The sequence below is a fragment of the Gouania willdenowi genome, chromosome 21 (genome assembly GCF_900634775.1).
Source record: "Gouania willdenowi chromosome 21, fGouWil2.1, whole genome shotgun sequence".
Lineage (NCBI taxonomy): Eukaryota > Metazoa > Chordata > Actinopteri > Blenniiformes > Gobiesocidae > Gouania > Gouania willdenowi.
Window position 1 is genome coordinate 18,539,249 of NC_041064.1, and position 25,240 is coordinate 18,564,488.

At 37.9% G+C, this 25,240-nt stretch overlaps 2 protein-coding genes across 10 annotated transcripts in view; one reads left to right on the forward strand and one right to left on the reverse strand.

Annotated features, from left to right (window-relative positions):
• Nucleotides 1–8,355, reverse strand: part of itgbl1 (integrin, beta-like 1) — a 59,403-nt gene extending 51,048 nt beyond the window's left edge. Inside the window, exon 1 of one of the 3 annotated variants that reach the window (XM_028435642.1) lies at nucleotides 8,339–8,355. In XM_028435642.1, coding sequence (XP_028291443.1) covers nucleotides 8,339–8,341 — 3 coding nt within the window. In that variant the 5' untranslated portion in view covers nucleotides 8,342–8,355. Of the gene's footprint in view, nucleotides 1–891; nucleotides 1,314–8,338 lie in introns of those variants that run through there. The other 2 variants (XM_028435641.1, XM_028435643.1) reach the window with 2 other exon arrangements.
• Nucleotides 8,356–8,374: 19 nt separating this feature from the next.
• The window catches only part of nalcn (sodium leak channel, non-selective), a 78,476-nt gene continuing 61,610 nt past the window's right edge, over nucleotides 8,375–25,240 (forward strand). For 4 of the 7 annotated variants that reach the window (XM_028435632.1, XM_028435637.1, XM_028435636.1 and 1 more), the window contains exons 1-11: nucleotides 8,375–8,511; nucleotides 14,236–14,348; nucleotides 14,551–14,612; nucleotides 15,273–15,413; nucleotides 15,518–15,700; nucleotides 17,142–17,225; nucleotides 17,323–17,462; nucleotides 17,564–17,692; nucleotides 20,619–20,770; nucleotides 22,593–22,735; nucleotides 22,948–23,052. In XM_028435632.1, coding sequence (XP_028291433.1) covers nucleotides 14,571–14,612; nucleotides 15,273–15,413; nucleotides 15,518–15,700; nucleotides 17,142–17,225; nucleotides 17,323–17,462; nucleotides 17,564–17,692; nucleotides 20,619–20,770; nucleotides 22,593–22,735; nucleotides 22,948–23,052 — 1,119 coding nt within the window. In that variant the 5' untranslated portion in view covers nucleotides 8,375–8,511; nucleotides 14,236–14,348; nucleotides 14,551–14,570. Of the gene's footprint in view, nucleotides 8,512–14,235; nucleotides 14,452–14,550; nucleotides 14,613–15,269; nucleotides 15,414–15,517; nucleotides 15,701–17,141; nucleotides 17,226–17,322; nucleotides 17,463–17,563; nucleotides 17,693–20,618; nucleotides 20,771–22,592; nucleotides 22,736–22,947; nucleotides 23,053–25,240 lie in introns of all 7 variants that reach the window. The other 3 variants (XM_028435631.1, XM_028435633.1, XM_028435635.1) reach the window with 3 other exon arrangements.

A 25,240-nucleotide genomic window follows, 5' to 3' on the forward strand; every position in this document is an offset into this window, starting at 1 on the left:
TAAAAGTAAAAACTCACCTCAGTAGAATTAGTTTTACTGGACTTTTACTTGGACGTTTGACCATTAGCAGCACTTTGAAAGTATAGATATATTATATTTAACACTTAGAAGAACCCAGGCATTTACTCTTGAGGTGACTGTCTAAATATAATCAAAAGAATAAATAAAAAATAAGAATATCTAAAAGATCTCGCACCACTTCTCTCTATGTTTTCTACTTGACCTTGTTTAGTAGACTCTTAATCAAAGCTGTAGTTCTGCTTTGCTGCTGCCACGTTTGTTTTACTGTGGGTTGTTTCCTCTGATTTATCCTCAAAAACATGGCACTTTGTCAGAATGGGTAATTCATTTTAAGAGGTGGCTTAAAATAAAGTGGTGGCGAGATAACGTCCCATTTAGGCACATGTATCTCATTTACTGGCTACTTCAGAATACATGTTTGTTTTCCTCAACACAAACTTGAAGAAGCTGTTGCTTTTTCCAACATTTGTGTGAAATTGCCACTACTTGGTGAATATGAACAGAGAAACCTCTTCATATAAGTTGCATCTAATCAGGGAATTTATGCTTCTGCCATTTAAATTTAGCAAAGTAAACAGCTATGGCTATGGCTGGTTTTTGCATTCTCATTTTTAACAGTAGATTTTCTCTGAATACACAGAAATATGACAAAACGGTTGAAGCAAAAAAAGCACAACTGTTGGATTAACTAACTTGTAACATAATCACCACAACAAAAGTAACATGAACCGTGAATATGACAGCGATATGTTGGATTTCCAGCCTTTTCCATAACATGTTCTTTACGATCAAATTTCTAAGGAAAAATTTTCACCAAGTGTGACATCTTTCTTCTGAGAAAAAAACAAAAGAATAGAAAAAAATACTCACCTCACAGCCTGTAACCAAGTATCTCCAACAGCAGAGAGCAGAATGAGAAACAATGGCGCTATCACAGAGTGCAGCAAAATCTGCGAATGCATGTTTAAATCCCACGGAAATCTGAATGAGGAAGCTTGAAGGAATTTCCCAACCTTTTTCTTCTTAAACAGACAGGAGAGGAAAAAGAAAGTGTGAGGGGGGAAAATAAATGTGCAGAAGGAGTAGCCTGGCCTGAACTGGCTCAGAGGCCAACAGTCCTCTCCATGAGAATGCCTTTGATTAGTGCTGAGTCCAACACAGTCCTGGGCAGAAGCTAGAGGGGAGAAAACTGCCGAAAAAGAAAAGTTAAGTCACCAGTTTGAGTTGTAATTAGAAGCAGACTGCTTTTCTAATTTTTTTTCACTCTTCCTTCTTTTCCAGATGATTTTTTCCATGGAGCAGTATGACAAAAGCAGAGGGACTGAATCCTGCAGTGACACGTGATGTGCGTGCTATTTCAGTGCCACATTGTAATATTTGTAACTGAACTGTCTCCGTTTTAATCCACTTCACCAATTCAAAATAAAGTTCAACAAAAAAAAAAAAAAACGGTAAAAATTGGTTTGAAATGTAATAAAAAATTGTCTTGATCACATTATTGAGTGGTAACAGAAAAATAACTGTGGTTTTTATGATATTTCTATTATGACCCTAAAAATGTTGTTTATTGCTATTGTGATCACTACAGACAAAACAGATTTTTCTTGAAGCTACTTCTGCATCCAGAAAATATGCAAACCAAAATTATGTATCAAATAAAAGCTTATTACCTCAACAATGTGCTGGTCTCAAATGTTTGACACAAACTTTGACTTAAATTAAAATTACTCACTCTCAGCACCAGAGATGTCAATGTTTGCATTTTCATCTTGTTGGTCCTGCACAATGTTCTCCAAATTTGATGATTGGCATTCACTTTCATACCGCAGAGGATGAAGTCCTCTCTCTATGGAGACCCGCCCATGACTATAAAGTATTGATGGTAAGTCTGGGTTGGAGAAGTTTTCATGCTTCCATATGGAAGCTAACTGATAGTTCAAAGGACACGCTGTTTAAAACGCTTCTGACAAGGGGGAGGGTTTACATGTCAACATTCCCTAAAGTGGACCTTCTTTCTTTGGTACACGGTATTTGAATGGGACTGAGCCAGAGATCAACCACATTTGCAGTGCTGGGGTTTGTCTTTGTATTTTATTTATTTGAAGGACAATGTGTAGTTGCATTAAAAAGATGGCTGCACCAGATTTAGCACTATGTTAAATTCCATCTGTTGTCCTTAACAAGGCACATTTAACATACACAATTAAAATTACATAACAAGATTCAAATCACATAGCAAAAGGCAATTCATAAATACAAGTACAATATACAAATACAAAGTGCATTATTGTCAAGTTACAGTATTTTGCCTCCGTCAGTCTGCCCCAGGGCAGCTGTGGCTACAATAGTAGCTTACCACCACTAAGTGTGGAGAGAAAGAATAATGCCTTAATTCTGTAAAAGCGACTTTGAGTGTCTATGATAAAGCGCTATATAAAATTGATGCATTATTATTATTATTATTATTATTATTATTATTATTATTATTATTATTATTATTTAGCAGCATTATTTAAAGTGAGGAAGTATATGAAGTGCAACAGTTTTGATCAAAGTCCATGTAATACATAATACAGTGTCATCTGATGGTACCGTACAGTACCATACAGATATGTGATATGATCATTGCATTGAAAAATGATTTTGCTGCTTCCAATGATAACGTCCAATGATAACGTGCATCACACCTGGGTATTTGACTTCCTTAACATTTTTGATCATATAACTATTAACATAGATATTTGGGAGAACACTACAGATAGCTTAGCTGCAACAAAATTTGTATCGGAACTGTGATGTTCAAACTGAAGAGCAACGGCCCCAGAATAGACCCTTGAGGTACCCCTGTAGTACAGGATCTGAACAGTGAAGTTTTATCGTTTATTCTTACACACTGGAAACGGTCCGCGAGGTATGATTGAAACCAACTGATAGTGTTTGCGGAGAGATTGAAAGTCAGCAGTTTTGTCAGCAGCTCTGAGTGGTTAACGGTGTTGAATGTCTTACGCAGATCCAGGAAAATGGCCCCAATCACCCCTCCCTTGTCCAGACTGGATTTGATCACCTTGAGGAAATAACAGCATGCTGTGTTGGTGGAGTGTTTGGATCGGAAGCCAAATTGCATGGGGGGTAACATATTTCCATTGTCAAGGTGCTCAATCAGCTGTTCGGCAACAATTTTTTCAATAACTTTAGAAACTGCAGGAAGTATACTGATAGGTCTATAATTCTTAATATCCTTTCTGTTTCCTGATTTGAAAATGGATGTTACAATTGCTGTTTTAAAGAAGGATTGGAATATACATTCTCTTAACTGATTAATTATGCGCGTAATTGGTCCTGCAAAGACATCTTTATATTTCTTTAGTAGAAGCGGATCAAGTCCCCATGAGTCTTTAGCTCTCAAATTTGAGCGTGATAAGATAATTTTGTCGACCTTGCCTTCACTCACACATTCCATATCAACCAAAGTGGGTTGTTGTCCTCCTGTGAGACCACAGGCCGTAGTCCCAACATAGGCTGCAAGTGATGTTAAAGGCAGCTCTATGCTCAAGGGTTTACTCAGTTCCAAGATTGAGATGGTAAAGTAGTCATTGAACAAGTTTGCAACCAATAAGGTGTCCTTTGCACTGGCTTGTGTTCCAGGTGTGAGTGTTCTGTTATTGCAGGAGTTTAAGTTAAGTTCAATGGGTCAATTTCCAATCCGCTCTCTCCCAAATGAATTGTCAATACACTTCCATATCATTTTAATATTCCCTTTAGCCTGTTGTATTATTTCTAAGAAGCCTTCTTTGCTGTTCTGTAACTTTGTTTCTAAGGCTTTTGAAGATCAACTGGTCAGTCCCCAACCTTGACTTAAAATATTTTTTAGGGCAGCATCTCTGTCCTTCATTAAAAGCTATAACCTCTCACTGAGCCATGGTAGTTTTTATTTCAGTATCCAAGAGCTCCATGTCACACTTAAGAATAAATTATATATAGGATTTTTTTCTATTTTGATTTCTAGAATGAGTCTTAGAGAGTTTCCTTGAGACCAGTGTTAGATTATCGTACCATGGTCTGATATATTAGTGATTATCAAGTCTAGCAGTGATTTTGTGGAGCTAGTTATTCTGGTTGGATTCTTTATCATTTGAGTTCGAGTCAACTTTTTGGCTAGGTGCCTTAGCTTATTGGAACATGCTTTATCCAACCAATTTCAGTTGAAATCACCAATAAAAATAGTTTCCTTGTTGCTCCAGGCTTTGAGTACATCTTTCAACATGTTAAAAAAATACATCCTTCTCAATAGGTGGCCTATAAAATACAACATTAGATGACATTTCATGTGAACCATGTTTCTGAAAGCCCTAAATAATCAAGATTTGAATCGTGCAATAGTTTTTCCAGTTGTTCGGTTTTAGATGGAAGGCTTCTGATACTGATGAGTCCACCAAAAATCCCCTTTGGTTTAGCTTTAGGGTCCCAGAGAATTATTGCATGATTAACAGTTTGTAGCAGCTTTGTTTACAGTTGTCTGTTTGTTATCTTAGTGGTTGTAGATTTTGGTGCTGCTGGTGGTCGTAGCACGTTGAGTCGGCTCTGGCGCTAGCACAATGGGCCCCGCTGCTGCTGGTGGTGGTTGTGGTGCGAGCCCGTTGCCCGCTGCTGGTTGAGTTGGCTCTGGCGCTAGCCTGATGAGTCCAGCTGCTGGTAGAGGTAGCTCCGGTGCTAGCCCGAGCCACACTGCTGATGGAATTAGCGTCGGCGCTAGCCCGTCAGGCTCTGCCACTAGCTCCTGAGGTTCGTGATTTAATTCACTTGGTCTTAATGTTGCCAACCTTTGTATAGAGGATGTCCATATGAGTGATCATTACTGTGTTTTATTTGATTTAATCTCCAGTCCTGAGCCTGTCCTTTCTGAGTTTAGGTCACAGAGGCGGATCATCACAGAGAACACAACAGCAACATTTTCTGCTATGTTTAACTCGGAACTGTTCTTGCAATGTAATGATGTAGACAGTCTCATCCACAGCTTTAACAGCCATTGTGAGTTCATTATGGATCTGGTTGCACCTGTCAAATCCAACCTGGTGACTCGCAAAGCACCGAGTCCCTGGATTAGTGATGGTATTCGTGATTTGAAGAGACTGTGTCGAAAAACTGAGCGTCTGTGGAAGTCTTCCAAACTTGAGGTTCATAGGTTGCATCTGAGGGAACTTATGTCTTCTTTAAACGAAATTATAAAAAATGCCAGATCTGACTACTTTCGTCAGCTGATCACTTTGAACAAGAAAAAACCTCAAGTATTGTTTGATACCATCAACTCTATTGTATGTCCTGCTGCTCCTCTTACACCTGTGTTCTGTAAAGCTGACAGCAATGATTTCCTAAACTATTTTATCGATAAACTCCAGGATATCAATGATAATCTTCCTTTGCTCTCGTTCTGCACACCTGGTGCTGTTGAGCTTGTTTCCCACGAGTGGTCCTCTTTTAGCCTTGTAACACAGGCCGATGTCTCATCTATGGTAACCAAAATGAAGCCCTCTTTCTGTGTGTCTGATGTTCTGCCCTGTAGATTTTTTGTAAAAGTCTTTGATGTCATTGGCCCCTGGGTTACTGATCTGATCAACCTTTCCCTGTCAACTGGTGTTTTCCCCAGTTCTTTCAAACACGCAACTGTAGAACCACTTCTCAAAAAGCCCAATCTGGACCCAGCAGATTTAAAAAACTTCAGGCCCATTTCTAAACTTCCGTTTTTGTCCGAAGTGTTGGAGAAGGTGGTCTCTGATCAGTTGGTACCCTTCTTGGAGAAACACAACATTTTCGACACTTTTCAGTCCGGTTTCCGTAAGAATCACTCCACGGAAACCGCCCTGCTTAAAGTGTCCAGTGATATTATGATGTCCGCGGACTCTGGAAAATGTGCTGTTCTTGTGTTGTTAGATCTCTCGTCAGCATTTGACACTGTGAATCATCAAACCATGTTGACAAGACTGCGTGACCTGGTTGGAATGTCTGGACCAGTCTTGGAGTGGTTCTCCTCGTATTTGTCGGGGAGGAGTTTTAGTGTCTATGCAAATGAGTTCCTGTCTGACACTGCTGATTTGCTGTGTGGGGTTCCCCAGGGCTCTGTTTTGGGCCCGATTTTGTTTTTACTCTATATCCTTCCATTAGGGAAAATTATCCAGACCTTTGATGATGTTTCCTACCATTTGTTTGCGGATGATATTCAGCTTTACTGCTCTTTTAAGCCCTCTGAGATCCAGAAATTAAGCTCTCTGCTGAAATGTCTTGCGCAAGTTAAACAATGGCTCGGTGCAAATTCCCTACAACTAAACCCAGACAAAACGGAGGTGCTGGTGTTTGCCCCTGATGACGCTATGCCAGGGATTCACCAGTATTTGGGCGACCTGAGTTTGTCTGCTAAAACAAGCCTTAGAAATCTTGGCATTATCTTTGACAAAGCAATGTCATTAGAGCACCACTCTAAACTGTTGACAAGGAACTGTTTTTACCAACTGAGGAAAATCTCTAAACTACGTTCACTTGTGTCCAGAGATGATCTTGAGATGATTATCCACGCCTTTGTGTCTTCCCGTTTAGACTATTGTAACAGCTTATTTTCCTGTCTAAACAAAAAGGCGCTGTCTCGTCTTCAGCAGGTACAAAATTCTGCGGCGAGGTTACTGACTCGCACAAACAAAAGGGCCCATATTACTCCCATTCTAAAAGCCCTTCATTGGCTCCCAGTCACTTTTCGTTTCAATTTTAAAATTCTGGTGCTGACCTTCAGAGCCTTGCATGGTCAGGCTCCCTCCTACATTAGAGACTTGTTGTGTCCTTATACCCCCTCCCGGAGGCTGAGGTCTCAGGATCAGAACCTGCTCATGGTCCCCCGTACCCGTTACAAGACCAGAGGAGATCGCTCCTTCCAGGCGGTCGCGCCAACGCTCTGGAATGATCTTCCATTTTCCTTGCGTTTGCTTGATTCCGTTGATGCTTTTAAGAGCCAACTGAAAACCTATTTGTTTCAGAAAGCATTTTAAAATTCCAGTGATAAAGGGTTGTTTTATGACCATCATATTTTTTGTGACAGTAACTGTATTTTGTATTGTATTGTATGCACTGTATGTATTGTGAAGCACTTTGTGACTCCTGTCTGTAAAAGGTGCTATATAAATAAATATTACTTACTTACTTACTTCAACATCCCCTGCCAGTAGAATCATCATTACATAGTGCAATAATACAGTCAGGACATTCTATGTCCCGTGTTTCTTGTACTCGTGGATGCCCCTTATCCAAAAAGTTAGAGTACAGAAGGAGTTGACTGCAAGCTGCTGTGAAGTAAACTCTTTCGTTTTCCTTGGGTAGCAACAGGTAATGATACAGGCAGGAGAGGATGCAGAGTATTAGCAGGACAGTGTTTGCACCATGCTCAGGGGAATGTCTCCAGCTGATCGATCTGGCACATACCGAATTTCACCCAGCTTTGCAAATTGCAAGACTGTTGAAGTCGTTTGGAACTTTCAGCATTTTCTTCAGTGGGTAATAAATGAAACATCTTAATCAGAGTTATCAGATTTATTTCAAGAATTAGCCTATACTGGCATTTTTGGTGAGAAACAAGTTGAGTCTGAACAAGTCTTAAATCGTTCTTCATGCAAAGTTTTGTTCTGTATTTCTTTTCATGTTTGTCAAAGTGCGTGATGGCAGAGGGCAGCACGTTTGGCTAACACCTAATGAGATTGTTTTTCCGTCACCACTATAGGGTAGTCTTACATAGGCCAATATGTAATTTGTGGCAGCTCCTGACTGCTGGTCTATTTATATTCTAGTTTCCAATGTTGTCACGCTCATTTTTATTCATGTACCCCATATGACAATTTACTCGTACCCCACTCTGGGAACCTAAGCTCTAAACAAGCAACACTATTGAACTCACTCACACGTGCTGTCCCTTATAGGAGAAAAAGCCAAAAGTGGCAAATATTGTGCAGCCGTTTGTTAATATATGTTCCTCTGTGGTGAGCCTTGCTTTATTTCCTTTCAATTATAAATTGATTATTTAAAGCTATTTAGGAAAAATATGATTATGATTATGCTGTCACACTGACTTAAAGGAACTTCACTTTGTTCTGAGTAGACTTTATAGGAAATTATAACAGTGCCACAGAAGGAAGTAGCCTATAGCATATATTTAAAAAGTAAAGAGACACAGACTGGGAAGAATTAAGATGTCAGTCTATAAAATTAGTGTATTTACGGAGAGAAAACGAGCCACATATAGTGACTGTGATGCAACAGGCACAGAGAGGACCAAAGCCGTTACCATGGAAACGCAGCGGCGGCGCGCGCCTGTGCAGCTCGAGCACCCTCCAGCTGATGTGATGCATCCTGCGCGCTCCCGCTACTCTGCTACACCATCACCGCAACAGTCACAGGAAAAAAACAGCTGAAGTCATGGACAGGGCCAGGCTGGACACATAGAGACTTCTTCCTCTCGTAAGTGATTCACATGGCGTTCTACCAAGCCGCTCTCACACCATGTCACTGCTGTAAACAGACGGAATGCACAGGGTTGTCTTTAGGATGATGGCCGACATGCTGCTGCGCGCTAGCATAAGCATGTCGTTCACCAGGAAGTGGAAAAGATCTCATCCTGCGGTGTAGGCCTTTGCTAAAATACTGCCCTGTATTCTCCCAGCTGTACAATGGTAATATGACAGTGATGTCCTCTACTCCCTTAGGGTTATTTCTTACCCAGACTTGTCAATTTGTAAAGATACAGGCTTGGTTTAGTTTGTTTTAGTCCATGTAGCAGGCTTCCTCCTGTCAGTTTTCATGGTAAACTTGGCTCTGTCTGTCACTTTTATATCATATTCCAGATGTTTATTTACTACTTGATGTCCAAAGGTATGATAGTCAATCACTTGCATACATTAGTTTAATAATAATAAGCAATATTTCTAAAAATTCCATTTTTCTCCTCCTTTCAATTTAGGGCTGGGCGATATGGTCCAAAACTCACATAGCCCAAAATGGCAATAAACGATATGAATCTTGATCATTTTAATTCAAATAATGTCTTACCAGAAAGACAATTTAGTGTTAAATGTGCTGATACAAAATGCCACACAGGCACATGTATTAACAAACAGCTGCACATTGTGTGCCACTTATAGTGGGGTTTTTGTGTGTGTGTAAGGGACAGCATGTGTGAGTGAGTCCTGTAGTGTTGCTTGTTTAGTGGTAGACCTGGATTAGGACACAGTCAGAAATCTAACAGTTCTTTTTCATGCTGTTCTGAGAAGTAGAGAAAGCAGTGACTTTTAAAACAGGTATTTTGATACAAAATTAGCTATATATTTATATCGTGAGACAGGTTAGTTTTACCCTACTGATGATGTGTTGTTGCAATAATAAATAAATGCCTATATATATATATATATATATATATATATATATATATATAGGCAATATTGTAATTTTCTTATCGCCAAAATAGAAATTTCAATTTATTCTAAATCTCAATATATCGCCCAGTGCTACCCCAATTTGATGTGTTTTGGTATTTTACCAAAATAGATGTTTTAATGCCCTAAAATTGTTAAGTTTGGCGATATTGCACTTGCAAAACAAACCGCACGCACACAAGCAAATCCCGAATTTTGAAAGGAAATGGTGAATTATTGCCGTGTTTGGCTGTACCAATCGGTCAGACCGTGAAAAACATTTGGAGTTTTATAGACTGCCAAAAGTTATAACAAATCAGGGAGAACAATGTCAATAGTTATCAGAGGAAAGGAGGCGCTTGTGGTTAGCGTAGCTAACCCAGGATCTATGAGGCAAAAATCTGGACAACATCCGAATTTGTTTGGCTCATTTCTTGTCAGGTAAGTGAATTGTTGATAGCAGTGGCTCTTAACTCATTTTCTAGTGTGATTGTGATAATATAATTCATATCAAGCTACTGCATGTGGCATTATTGACTTTATATAATCACACCTTTAAATGTAGAGCTAAAATGTGCTGTATTTCTCATTGTATTCCAGGTAAAAGGTCTAAACTTTTACTGTTATTGCATTACTTACCATCTGGTTATAGGCCTCCAAACTTTTATAAGATTTAAGATCTTCCGCTGTGTATGGGCTTGGCAAAAACCAGGTATCAGAATACATAATAGCTGGAAGACTCTCCGGGTCGTCATTGATCCGAGACGAGGGAGCCGACTCGTATGGATCTGCACCATCAATAAAGCGTTACTTTTCCAAATATCGTGCCCTTTTCTGCGGACCAAGTCCTTACCTTTATGCCTTTGCTTCTACTGTATAATCATTATGGGGAGCTTTTCTGTAGTTTATCCATCGCAATAATTCACCATATCCTCTCGAAATTTGGGATTTGCTTGTGTGCGTGTGGTAAATGGCAACTTCCGGGTTGATGACGCGACGTGAAAACCCTCTATAGGAGAAAAAGCCAAAAGTGCCAAATATTGTGCAGCTGTTAATTAATATATGTCCTAGTGTGTCATTTTGTATCAGCAATTTTAACCCAGAATTGTCTTTCTGATAAGACTTTACTGAGTTGTAAAAATATTGAGATTCATATTGTAAAAATTACGGAGATATGAGTTTTGGTCCGTATCACCCAGCCCTAATCTGAACAAATTTTAGTTAGGAGAGAAAACATTGGGTATTGTTTTGTGTCATTTCATCCTCTATCTTACCCACTACCTTTAGACAATTGGAGCGTATACCAGTGAGACTTAGTCCTTAGTCCAGAATGTAAAGTTTTTTTTTTTTTTTGCAACCAGTCAGTATTAAAACAAATCCTTTCTAAAACATTACCAGGTTGTGTAAATATTGCCTAACATGCAAATATGGTTATATATGCAGGTATCTTATAAATAAACTTTTTGCATTTGACATCCATTGCATTAATTTAACAGTGATGCCTTAAAATGCTCCAAATGAAGAAAAAAAAATGTCATAGAATCTGCTTTTCTTTTTAATTTCATCTATTGATTATGTAAAAGGAACAATGCACATGAATAGGCAGACGTGCTGTAAATGAGCCAGAGTTAGCCAAAAGAGGCTAGTTTTCATCTGGTATCCCTGGCCAGATTTTAAAAGGAAACCCAAAATATAAAGGGTATTAAAATACAGGAGAATACAACATGAAAAAAGAGAACTGGTATAATAATAAATATATATAATATATATAATATAATAAATAATAAAATAATTACTGATAAAACAAAACACCAACGTGTCAACTTTCAGACCCAACTTCATATAACATTAGTAATCCTTAAAATTATAATTTCAGACCTGATCAAAAATTGGTGTGTAAAAACAAAGAGGTTATTAGCCCATCCTTCAAATCCTTTAAATTGGTAATATTTAATACTATTATATATATACACAGTATGATTTTTTTACATTTTTTTTTACTCTCTTCACATAAATACGGGTTGAACATGCAAAAATATGTATATGTATGTGGCTGTGACATGAGATGGGTTCTCCCCTTGCCGTGTTGTTCTTGTTGTCCTAAATGTTTTTGTTCCTAAAATTAAACCCAATAAAAAAAAAAAAGAAAAGTCCAATATATAGTAAAGCAGTTTGGAGATGTGCTTTTGAAAATTAAAGTCAATGTGTAAAATCACATAAAAATTCCTGACATGCTCATAAGCTGGAACAGATAAGTTAGTTAAGTTTGGACCTGAAGCTTCAATGCATCAGGTCCCACTGACTGCAGGCAAATGTGGCTCAAATCCAATTTTATTTTGCCCATGTGACCTGTATCTATTGAAGATAGTTTGAACAGCAAAAAAAAAAAAAAAACACCAAGCCTGGACTCAAACTGTTAAGAACAGATTTAAAGGGTTTAGTATCTGTTTTACATCAGTCTGTATGGTACCACTTACATACTGACAATGTCTGTAGAAGTGCAGCAGCCTGGTATAACTAACCTAGGTCATGGTATCTACTTTCATGATAAAAGCCCTGAGTGTGATTACATCATCAACATTTCTGAGTTTCCCCCCTCTAATACAGGCGACTTCGGCATCTACTCATTACAGCAAGAGTACCTGTCATAAAGCTAGCCATGGTTTGGGGGAAATCAACAATAATAGGTTGTGTTAACCACATTAAAATGGAGTTATCAAATTTCCTTTTCTTTCTTGATAGGTGACTACTCATAAATACAGGTCCGTATTTATATATTGAAAAATAAGAAAATAAGTAAGAAATAAGCCTCATTTGGTTGTAACAAACTCGCCTAATTTGCTAGTTTGTGTTTAGACGTTCCACTATGGGCCTAAGTCATCGCAACCAAAGATGTGTTTTTGTCCACTGTAAAGAGCAGCCTGTCAAAGAATGCACTCAAGGGTAAAAGTTCGGTAAAGAAAGTTTGCACACTCAAATTATATCCCTCCTAGTGAAGCTCATGCTCTTTTCTCCAAATAAGAAAGTAATTGCAGTCTTTACCACCTATACTCCCACAGAATAGCACTTAGACTCTATCATTTAGCTTTCACTCTTCCCCATGTCCCTTTCTGCATATGTTAAGTGTAGCAATTACACAGAGAAATTGCATTCAGCTACATGGGGTTTATCAAACAGACAGGTTCTTTTCTTGGTAACAACATTAATGGAAACAAAGCTGATGGCGTGTTTTTGCTCCAAGTACTGGTCAGATTTATCTTGGTCTCTGTTTAGATGACTTTACTGGCTATTGAACTTCCCCAAGTCATACCAAACATGAGGGGTTATTAATAGCGTCAAAATTATCCATCACCGCAAAGTGTGGATGGGTGATATAGGTTTGAGCTCCGTCCATCCATCCGCGTTAAATGGGAGAGCTTTTCTCAGAAACTGTTTAAGATAGGATAAACAATTTCAATGTGTGGCTTCAGGGTATCAATACCTTGATGGAGTTAGAAAATGAGAAGCGCACAATTATTTTTTCCGGAAATATTCATTTATTCAATCATTTTTCCGTTTTTCTCTGCTCTGTTCAAGGTACTTTCAAAGGGGACAGCTTTTCTTAGAAACCGTTTAAGATAGTAATATTATATTCTGATGTGGTAATATTTTCTTATGTATACATCTAAGTTCTCAGATTTAGGACATTTAGGAAAAGGTTGTTATAATAACCAATCTGGCGGGTGATGTTGATGACTATGTTTTCTTCTTAACTTTACATTTATATGCTTCAGACGACTTACTGATACCAGGAGGGTTAAGGCAAAATCATGCCAGATTTCACGACACCGTTGACCCTCAGCCACATGTTGTAAAGGAAGAATACCATGAAATGTGTGACATGGGTCCCAAAATATTTTTTGTGAAACCTTTAAAGGTGCAGTCCGCGACTTTCAGATCCCTCTCTCCTCCTTCCTCCCCGCTGCTCTCTTGCCCTGTCTCCAAACTTTCCAAAGTCCCTCCCTCAGAGGAGCTAACAAGCTAACGTTTGCCCAACAGCAACATCACAGTAATATAATATCCTCTGTTAAAACCATGTTACTGCAGCGCTTCTCTCTCTCTATGTGCGCACACCTCAGCAACAGCAGAAACAACACGTGTCACAGCAGCCCACTCGGAGGCTGCTGAGCGCACATGAACAACACATGCACTATAGAGTTCTAGTGTAACAATTACAAACATAATGTAAATCAAGCAGCAGTAATTACCTTTCAAACAGAAAAGTCACCAATTCCATCTTCTACTCCTCCAGACCATACACTGTAAGAAAGACGGCACTCTAGCTCCGGGAAAGGGGCGGGGACTGTGAGCAACAGCTGTTAGACAGCCCATCAAACACAATCCTGGCTCTGATTGGTTCTTTTTGCTCGGTCGCAGTGCATTCTGGCAATCTTCCAAAGGCTGCAGGAGCAGCAGTGGGAACTCAATGAGTCTGTTTTTTCACACAAACTACTAGTTTGATGTAAAGCTGTCCTTACATTGTGACAGCTTTAGCAAATATGACAAAAACTTACTTTTTTAAGAGTTGCAGACTGCACCTTTAAGGGACTAACAAACAAAATGCTCCTAGTGTTATTGGGTTGACTTACCACTCCAATTTGTCTTTTAGGATGAGTTATTTTGCATCCCTATTGTAATAAACTCATTATAGCACAATTACAAACAACAACTATCTACATGTCATATTTTTTCTTCTTTATGACTAAATGACTTCTTCCATGTTCTCTCACCGTAGGGGTTTAACTGAATCTCCAGACCTTCTTCTTTAGCATATTTAGCCTCTCTTTCTGGTTGGTCTCTCCACCCCTCTGTGACCTGGGGATGAATGCACCAATGAGGAGCCTCACAGTGAGTCACCTGCTTCTCCTTTCACCCCATCTTCCTCCACAACACCTCAAGTCACTCACTCAGTCACAGAGTGTGTCGCATATATGCCTTGATGTCAGACGTGGTGGGCATTCTTGTCTCTATGAGCGTACTGTAGATGTGGGTAGTGTACTGTACACCATATAAGCCATGATGTTGACTAACTGTCGTGTGTTATTTACAGGGTATGCCTGATCGCATGTTATGTGCAGTGGTGGAGCAATTTCAGCTTTACTTTTCCCTTTGGTATGTGCGCTTTGTCTCCATTCAGAGTGTCATTTCTTCTTGTGTGCCTCTGTTAAATCTGCCTGAACAGTTTTCTGTTTTTTGCATATACACATTCATGCTAACATACATTAAAGATGTTAAAACGCATTTAATTAAAAACCAAAAAAAAAAAAAACCCAGTCACCATGTCACCCTGGGCAGCAGAAATAAACTGCCGTCCTTCAGCTGGTAAGTGACTGTATAGCTGTACACGTGTTCTGTGTTGTTCTGTGTGCTCTGTTGTGTATCATGGTGGCCATTCAACTATGCAGCACCTGCAATTTTAAAGTCCTTTGCTCTGGCAATTCAAGTCAGGGAAGTTCACACAGTTCAAAACAGCTAACATGCTACATTGCGTATGATTCCAGTGCCACTATTGATACACTTGTTGTTTATGTCTTTTCTAATAGATCTAGATTTGTGGAATTGATTTTGAGATGATAGTGGTGACTGTAAACGTGGCCCTTAGGGGAAACTGTGTCAGCATTATTAGGTCTAATAGATAAATCACAGTCCATGCAATGAGAGATACAATGAGAGATATTAATACTGCCCAGACTTGGATGTAGCCAGAGTGTTACAGATTTTTTCATTTAGCTTTGGTCACTGGGGGTTCGCCTTCCTTCCTCTCTCTGTCAGATCCACTCTCTGTATAGCACAGCAAGCCCCAGCATGCTGAAGAGGAAGCAGAGCTCACGGGTCGAGGCCCAGCCCATGACTGACTTTGGGCCCGATGAGACGCTGGCAGACAGCGCTGACATCTTCTGGATCAACAAACCTGTGAGTAACTATGCAATGCATGCTTTCATGCCTGGTTTAGAGTTTTAGAGGACAGTATCAGTAAAACGTAACATTTATGTTGTTCTTTGGTCCCGATGCTGCAGTGGGTGCACTCCCTGCTGCGAGCCTGTGCCATCATCAGTGTTATATCTGTGTGCATGAACACCCCAAAGACGTTTGAGCACTATCCTCCTCTGCAGTATGTGACGTTCACATTGGACACACTGCTAATGTTTCTATACACTGCGGAAATGATCGCCAAGATGCACATCAGAGGAATCATCAAGGTAACTTTAGAATTAATTATTGAATGAGAGCACTATTGCTTAAAAACATTTTTTTTATTTTTTTTTTTTTTTACAGTTTAACAACCATATATACAATTTCTAGAAAGGGTTTTATGTATTCATTTTAAGGCTGAACAATTAATTGCATTTACGATATTATTGCGTTATCATAAAACGTGATTTTCTAAGCGCAAAGGCTGCAATTTTAATAAAAAAATTTTCTTGTCCTGTCTTGTACTGTCCTGTTAAGTCTACATGTTTACATGTTGCATGAAACGTGAAGTTAGTTAGATATGTTGAAGAGGTAAAGCCACAGATTTGTTTGCTTTATTGTTGTAATCTGTAATTTTTATTTAAAGTTTAAATTAATCTGAAATTGTTCATTACGAAAAAATTTGATTTATTGCTTGTGTTTATTGAAAAATACATGACGAGACCCTTGAAAAAATAATCGCATATTAAATCGTAATCACAATATTGAGGAACAAAAGTCGCAATTAGATTATTTTCCAAAATCGTTCAGCCCTAATTGATATATCACTTTGTCACTCATCTGTTCCGTTTGTAGAATTATCCCGGATTGTAAGAATCATTTAAATTATAATAATTTAAACATTTCCTTCAGGAGTTTGATTTGATTTGATTGAATTTTTATTTCGAACATGAACACAACAGCAGTGTATTTACCACAATGATAAAATAATAATAATAATTGAAAAATTTAAAAATCTAACAAAGCAAAGAGAGAATAAATGGATGCAAAACCCTGCATGTGAAGCCTGTACATGTTCGAAAAGGAGTAGGAGAAAGTATAAACTTATATGATCCTACCCCTTGTAATATCTACTACTATATTTAATTTCTATATATGAATCTTCTTATAATATACACCTAATTATACTATTAAATCAGACATAATTCATTGATATACAGTATATCTACATAATTATACAATTCATGTAATCCACTATACATTCATCTGTCCAAACATACACATACTTTATATAAGTATATACACACCTATTTATAATTTTTTCCCTTTAACACTTGAAGTTCAATTTTATGTATTTATTTATTTATTTTTATTGTTTAAATTGCTTTAAATTCAGACATTTTCATTTTTTTTTTTATTTCCACACACAAACTGTTCCACAACCTGGTACCGCTTACTGAAACACAAACACAGTGATCGAAAGTTAATTTTGTCCTGTAAGTTATGATGAATAATATTATTTGTGTTCTAAACAGAAGACAGGAGTGCTACAGGCTTAGTTGTTGTCATATACTAATTTTTTCTTTATCATTTACTAATCAAAATCGAGTAAATTTTTTCCATCAGTGTAGAATATTTATACAACTCTTTATAAATTGGATATTACTCCTCTCCTATGATCTTCTGGTGTTTAAAGTTCTTTCTAATTGTTCTTTCTTTTGTTCTCAGGGGGATAACTCTTATGGCAAAGATCGCTGGTGTATGTTTGATGGATTCATGGTGTTTTTCCTCTGGGTTTCACTGGTTCTGCAGGTGCTTTGTGGCATCATTTCCATCAGATCTCACTGTTGGCTCCTGTGCTTCAGAATTGTTGTTCACCTTTCCAATCACCATGTGCTTTGTGGTTTAGGTGTTTGAAGTAGCGGGGCTGGTGGATCAAATGTCCCCATGGGGAATGCTGAGAATACCCAGAGCTCTTATTATGATCCGAGCCTTCAGGATCTACTTCCGCTTTGAGCTTCCCCGCTCCCGCATCACCAATATTCTGAAGTAAAATAGTGTAGAAAACTTGCATATTACACCACAGTAATTGAATGCTCCTTTAAAAAAAAATAAAAGCTGCATTTTTCTCATCTTTTCTGTACTTGCAGGCGATCTGGGGAACAGATCTGGAGTGTCTCAATCTTTCTGCTGTTTTTTCTCTTGCTCTATGGAATTTTGGGAGTCCAAATGTTTGGAACATTCAACCATCACTGTGTCACTAATGATACACAGAAAGGGTAAGCATATAATGTACAAAGGAGTAACTTTTTATTCATTTCATTTGTTTTGTCCTTTACTTAGTGGTGTTACCAAGCTGTTTGTACTCAAATACCTAGTAGAGGTGGCTGACAGGTTGCATTTCTCCAGCTTGAATTGACTTTGCTGTAGAGCCTGTAGCATAAGGTTGAAGTCTGTAATTCATCTTTATTTTATTTTATTTTATTTTATTTTATTTTATTTGACATTATTGTTTTTGTTACTTGAAAAAAGTAAATACTGCATAGATTTTTATTTTTCATGTTTTTATTTATTTAAATAAACATTGCATATTAATGAACATTTAAATGTAAATATGTTTTATTAACCAAATGCTACTTTCCATCTACAGTCTCTGGCAGGCCAGAAAAAATAACGTTACAATGACAAGAATATAAATCAAAAATACAAAAAAAAAAAAAAGAAGAATTGGACAACTGACACACACCAATGACAGTAACAAAGAACACGGAGAGGACACATTAAAACAATATATGCATTATAATATCGATATTAATTATGAGTCTTCTCTCCTAAGGAAATAGTTTTTGTATAACCACAGACAAAACCATTTAATCATTCTTTGACAATTTCCATTTCCAGTGGTACTAAAATTACATTAAAAACAACAGCCTTTAATGCAGTGTTTTTCAACCCGATGTGGAGTCACCTGGAATTCAATTGGGGTCGCCTAAAATGTCTAGTAATTGGAAAAAAACAAAAAAAAAAACTGATTAAAAATATATTTTTCAAATATTTTAACATTATTCTTTCTCAAATTATAATGCCACACACACAATCGCAAACAACTGTGTACTCTATACTTTCACTTTCTCAAAAATAAATCTAGTTTAAATAAAATGCTCCCAAAAAATATTGGAGCCGGCACAGGTTGAGAACCACTGCTTTAATGGCGCGTTTACACAATTTATGGTGGACGCGCTTCTAGGGAGCATCGGAGGTCCCACTGGAGTTGGTATTGTTGAACTTTTGGGGCATATCGGGGCGCGTCGACCAATCAGGAGTGTTCCCCAACCGTGACGTATTCAGAATAATGAGAAGAAGAATAAACACTAACCGGAGGAGGAGACAGATGGACAGGCTCTCTTCTGCTGGAATAGAGCACCTGTATTTGGGGTCCTGGAAGGAGATGCGAGCGCCAATGCGGGTCAGCAGGTCGTCAAACTGGGCAGAGACGGAAGCAGCGCTGAAAGGACTCTCGTTTGAGCGCAGCTCTGGTAAATCCAGAAACGGCGCCGCGGCGCAAATAAAGCCAAGCCACTCTCTAGATAATGTAGAGCTGATAATCGGCGTGTTCAGCAAAGAACTTCAAACTTTATTCTCCATTCACCCACACTTCTCTATAGCCCTCTGACATCACAGTTCACACACTGAGTCACACTAAAGTACATTCGTCTGCAACGCGTTTGGTGTGAACGTACCATTATACTCACTCAAACGGTGGAGAAAAGGTACTACAGGTTGGCCGGGCCGGCAATATTTATTAATGTATATATAACTGTAATCTAAAAAAAATTATCACATATGGCATGACAGCTAAGGACATGTTTCTTAGCACTCAAATTTTGATTTTAGGTATTTCAAACATATTTAAAAGTTGAAAATTCACAATAAATCTATATATGGCCTCTTAATGTAACTTTTAATGCAACAATAATACTCAAATACTTCCGATAATAAGTGTGGCTGTTTAGTCTGCACAGTGTTTGTTTTATACATTTGTAGTTGATACTTTGAAATTAGTTTGTGATGATGATGATGATGATGATATGAAGATGCAAAGAAACAAAGTCCTTCAAGCACAAAACAAAGGGGAGGAATTGTAGCTATCCTGCTTGAAGCCCCGGGCTGCAGAGTTAACACTAATTATAATAATTAGGATTTCTCACACTGCCTTGCCTCTGTATTATCCATCATTTCCCCTTCCTAATGTGTGCATTCTGCTCTCTCAGCATGTGGCCCATTGCCTTTTGTATTTTAAAGATAGCCAAGAATATGATGTATTTGTGTAAACTTCTGACATCTGTCTGTAACAGTAATGCAACAGCTGTGTACCTAATCTGTTTTCTAGCCACTCTCGCTCCCCAAATCCTTCATACGAATACTCAATACATGTGTGCAATGGGCTATATCTGAAATATGACACACGTGAGCTGATGTGTCTAATCTCTATCTGCCACATGCCCTTGGCACAAAGTCAAAGCTCCCTGGATTTTCTCACACGAGGAATTAGATGGGAAATGGTGGAAAAATAGCAGGGGAGACATTTATTGCTATGGCTATTAGAGGAAAAGGGCTTTGGGTTTGTGAACAAAGCAGGGTCTCATCTTGTGAATGAATGGATTTTTGCAGTTGACCTGACCACCTTGTTGGCTTAAATACTTAAAGATCCCAGGGTTTAGTCTGAATAAAAGTGATTAAATATATATATATATATACATACATATATATACAGGTATATATATATACATATTAGATAACAAACGCTTTGTGTTTGAGGATAATATATTAAGATGAACAATTTGATTTATTTTTCCCCTTATTTAATGCAGTTGGGATTTCTCTGATATCACATTGTTGTATTGAGCTAATTAGGATAATGATTTTTTATTGGTTTTCTCTACCATGCGTCTAATTGTCCTTTGTGCAATAATTTCTTCTAATTTTGTAGCCCTTGATAAACAATTTCAATGAATGTCTGGGTCGGTAATATGAAGACATTCATTTTCATTAGTGGATTTTACTCTTATCATCTCCTGTTAAAAACCTGTAGCAGAAAGGCAGGGACGGAAATGAGTCACTTTCTTTCATATACGGTAATCCTATTCATACTTTCTTTAATACGTCATTCTAAATATTGTTGTGTTTTTGGTGCTTTTTTGACAGTAACGTGACATGGAACAGCCTGGCCATCCCAGACACCCATTGCTCACCCGATGGAGAAGGTTATCCGTGTCCTTACGGCTTTAAATGTGTAGATCTGGAAGAGTATGGACTCAGTCGGCAGGAGCTTGGCTACAGTGGATTTAATGAACTTGGTACACAATATATGTTGATGTTTTTTTTTACTGTTTTACAAATGGAAGTGCATACAGTCCCTTCCAGAAGTATTGGAACGGCAAGGTCAATTCCTTTATTTTTGTTGTATACTGAAGACATTTGGGTTTCAGATCAAAACATGAATATGAGACAAAAGTTCTGAATTCCAGCTTTTATTTCATGGTATTTACATCTAGATGTGTTAAACAACTCAGGACAGAGCACCTTTGAACCCGCCCACTTTTCAGCTAAGCAAAAGTATTGGAACATGTGACTGATGGGTGTTTCTAGTTGCTCAGGTGTTGCCTTTTAGATTGATTGCTGAAACATTAAATAGTTGTCGTTTTTGGCTTTGGGTTTCACCTGTGAAAACTGCATTTGCTGTTAAGCAAACATGAAGACCAGAGAGCTGTCTGTGGGAGAAAAGCAAACCATTCGGAAGCTGAGAGAAGAGGGAAAATCGATCAGAGCTATGGCACAAACATTGGACATAGTCAATACAACAATTTGGAATGTCCTGAAAAAGAAAGGAACCACTGGTGTAATGACCAACAGACATGGAACAGGTCGGCCAAGGTTATCAACAGCAGTTGATGACAGAAACATTGTGAGAAACATTGACCCAAACATTGACCTTGCCGTTCCAATACTTTTGGGGGGACTGTATAAGAAAGTCATTAGATCAATTGAATGTATCTCTCACACATTTCTTGACACTGTACAGCAGTTCATTCAGTGATACAAATTGAAATGGAACATATTACCTGCTAGTTACCTCAAAACAAAGGAGCCAAAGTTGTGATTTTAATTTTCATGTGTTGAAACATGGAAGAAGGACAGTGGAACAAAGATCTTTGCTAAAAAAAACAACATCCATGTGTAAACTTTCAGGAGCTAGCATACACCTAGTATGAATAAAATAGAAATAAAACTCCATGTGGCTCTTAATAAACTTTAAAACTTGATCCATGATAATGAATTAATACTTGATGAATTACCAGATGTCCTTGTGAAGGACAGAACAGGAATTTGTGATGCGCCATGAGGAAACCAGGAACTAGTCAACTTGAGAAAACAGAGAAAAAGCACAAAAACCTTCATTTTCTGAGAAAATAGTGATTTTCTTTTTTTTTTTGCAAAATATGCTAGTTAAAATTATAAAGAAAACATTCCATGCTCCAAATAACAGTATGGAATGTATTAAAATGGTAAAACTTTGTGTTTGAAGACAGCTTGTTTTTGTGCCGAGCAGCTTCCTTGTTTGGGGGTGTGGAATTCCAACAGCCGATTACATTTGCAATTATCCACACACATTAAACTCCACGTTGAAGTAAAACACATGTCTACTTAAGCATCTATTGTGATTATGCGTCCGACTAATGCTGCTTTGTGTGATTCAGTGTGCGATTCATACACTCACCAGAGCTGCTTGGTCGCTTCCTCACCTCTTCTGACCACAGAAATAATCTATTTAAGACAATAATCTATTGTTTTTTCCTACCACTGTGTCGCATTGAGTCATAAAGAACACGTCAGCTAATAATATAAATATACCCTAATAAAGGCAATACGAGCAGAATTTAGGTGCTTAAAGTGAAACTGTCTGGTGAATGCCAACATTCAAATGGACATAACTTATTCAATTATTTTTTAATGTCTTTGTGTGTGATACCATTGGACATCTTAGAATCCACACTTTTTCAATATTTAAATAACTCAAAACGCCCCATGGCCGACATGTTCCTGTTTTTCTTATGGTGCATCACATTTGTTTTCAACATTGACTTGAAACTGCGTCTTCTTTTTTATGATTTTGTTCAGGCACAAGTATCTTTACAGTGTACGAGGCTGCATCACAGGAGGGATGGGTGTTCCTCATGTACAGAGCCATTGACAGTTTCCCTCGCTGGCGTTCCTATTTCTACTTTATAACACTCATTTTTTTCCTGGCATGGCTGGTCAAGGTCAGTGGCTTTTTTTTATGGCACTGTTTATACTGCACATATTTTAGTTATTTGCCATAGCGCAACCAAATATTCCAGCAAAAGTCATGATTATTTTTTCTTGTGAGCTATTTGGTAAATGACAGAATAAGTGTCTGATTACACAAGGTTAGCCCTGTTTTATACATTTTCCACTGTGTCCGGCTCACTCGCTCTACTTCTTTAATCAACAGAATGTGTTTATAGCTGTCATCATCGAGACTTTTGCTGAGATCAGAGTACAATTTCAGCAGATGTGGGGGTCACGGAGCAGCACCACTTCTACTGCTACTACACAGGTACAACTGCTATAGTCTCAGACACGGGCTGATGAAGAGCCACTGATAATATCTCATTAAAAGCTCGTCTCTCTCATATGTCTGCATTTGATTGTACCTGACCTGATTTTTTAGACTTTCATTTCGACGAGTCTTTTTTTGAGGCAGTTCAACTATGGTGTAAAAAGCGTTTTTTTAATTCAATTTTCAGTGAAGAACTTTGATTATTAAAATTAGCTTTATGACATACAATACATGACTCTCTAGGAAGAGCAAGGTCACCCCCTGAAAATGTCAATATCTTCAAATATCTGAATATAGTTTACAGAAAAGGGATGTTTTTTTTTCATTTTCTTTTTAGAAACGCATATAAGTATAGAGGCTCAGATTTTCCATTTAAAAATCAGCCAAATTCCCAAGCCTTACCCCCAATTTCTACTGGATGCGGCTCTGCTGCATTACATCTCTGCCGCGCCACCGGAGCTGATAGGTTTCCACTGTAGTCTATGTGTTAATTTCCACTGTGTCCGCTGTGCTGCGTGTCTGCTCCTATTCTGTTCAGCTTCTATTTCTGGTGGACACCGGAGCACGGCGCATCAATCGGCATAGAGCAAATGAAGCTAAACAGGAAGTTAGGCACATACTCCGCAATAAAATATCCGGTTACTTTTTAAAATAAAACACTTCAGATTATATTTCAAGTAACCACATCACCAAAATGTGTAAAAATAAAATCATATTCACTATATTGTTTCCTCTCATACTGTAACTGCACTGTAAACTGCAGCAACTTTGATTTAGTTCATGTTTTAATAGTGTAGTTTTATCTCTTCTCTGTTGGCTGTTGCTAAAAAATGTGGCTATGACAAACCCAGAGTCCAACCTTCTTGTACTCCTTCATTGGGAACACTGACCTATTTATCTGTTTATTGTTGCGTTTATAACACATACCTTAACGATTATATAAATATCGTGAGAACTCTTCTGTCTCGTGACGTCACAGTCGTCCAACCGGAGCAAAATCGAATCAGAGACGTATCCAGTGGAAACCGTTTTGTTTTCTTTTGGCTCTTCCTTATCAGTTGCCATTAATGGCTTTTAAAGGTCCAGCTAAGCATGCCTAATACTGTTAAGGGTGTTAACTATTGTTATTAATTTCATTTTTCTCCACTGTATTTGTGCCAAATGTATGTGTTAGAATCACTTCAGATTTTGCGTGAGATTTGACGCATGTCCGTTTGCTAAAGTCGCTACACATTAGACCAGGTGTTTTACGATGGAAAATTGTGTTTAAATGCATGATATTGTCTAAAAATATGTCAGTGAGGGTTTAGTCAGTGTCATATATTTATTTCCATTTCAGGAGGTGAACTTGGTCATATTGCATTGTATTACGTCATATTGTGCACGAGAATTGACATATTCATCTGTTTACAGTGAAAAATTGTGTGTAAATAATGTGTTAAAAAAAAAAAACATTTACAACACAATTAGTTTGTGAAACAGGACATATCTGAACCTATTTCAAGCGAAACAGACACCCAGATAACAGTCATTATCTCAACAATATAAACATAAATGCATACATTCAAAGTACAACACAAACTCCAATATCCTACCCTAAATATACAACCTAGAATTCCAATTCGGCTCCATCGCCAAGTCCAAATGATCTCAGTCACAAACAAATACAGTCGTCATGCTGAGTATTTTTTTATCAGCAAAAGCTTTGTTAGTCTGTTTCTGGTTACTATCAAGGATGAGGACGTTTTTACATTGTTGTCCTGTTCATTCCAATGTCGTGGACCTTTGCAGAACACGTTGAGTCCAATTGATTTACGTTTTCATTTCACCCTCAAAGTAATGTTTTTCCCTCACGAGGAAAGGATTCGAGGGTGAGGGAATTGTAAATAAATTACAAACTCTGCTTTTGATCTTATTAACAACTCAGTACAGTACATTATGCAAGCATTGTGAAAAATTGATATCAGTAAGTTTTAAGAGGCCATAATGATAAATGAGCGGCTTGGAAGTAACAAGAAATTTAAGACCAAAATGTGGCGTGTATGGTTTTCTTCTTGAGTTAATAGTTTCATTGTGTTGGGATGAGTTGACCAAACTTTAGCATAATTCCTATAGGACAAAGTGGGCGGGCAAGTAAGTGGAATGCACAAGGAAACTGGAAATAAATTGATTTTATTGGAAAACA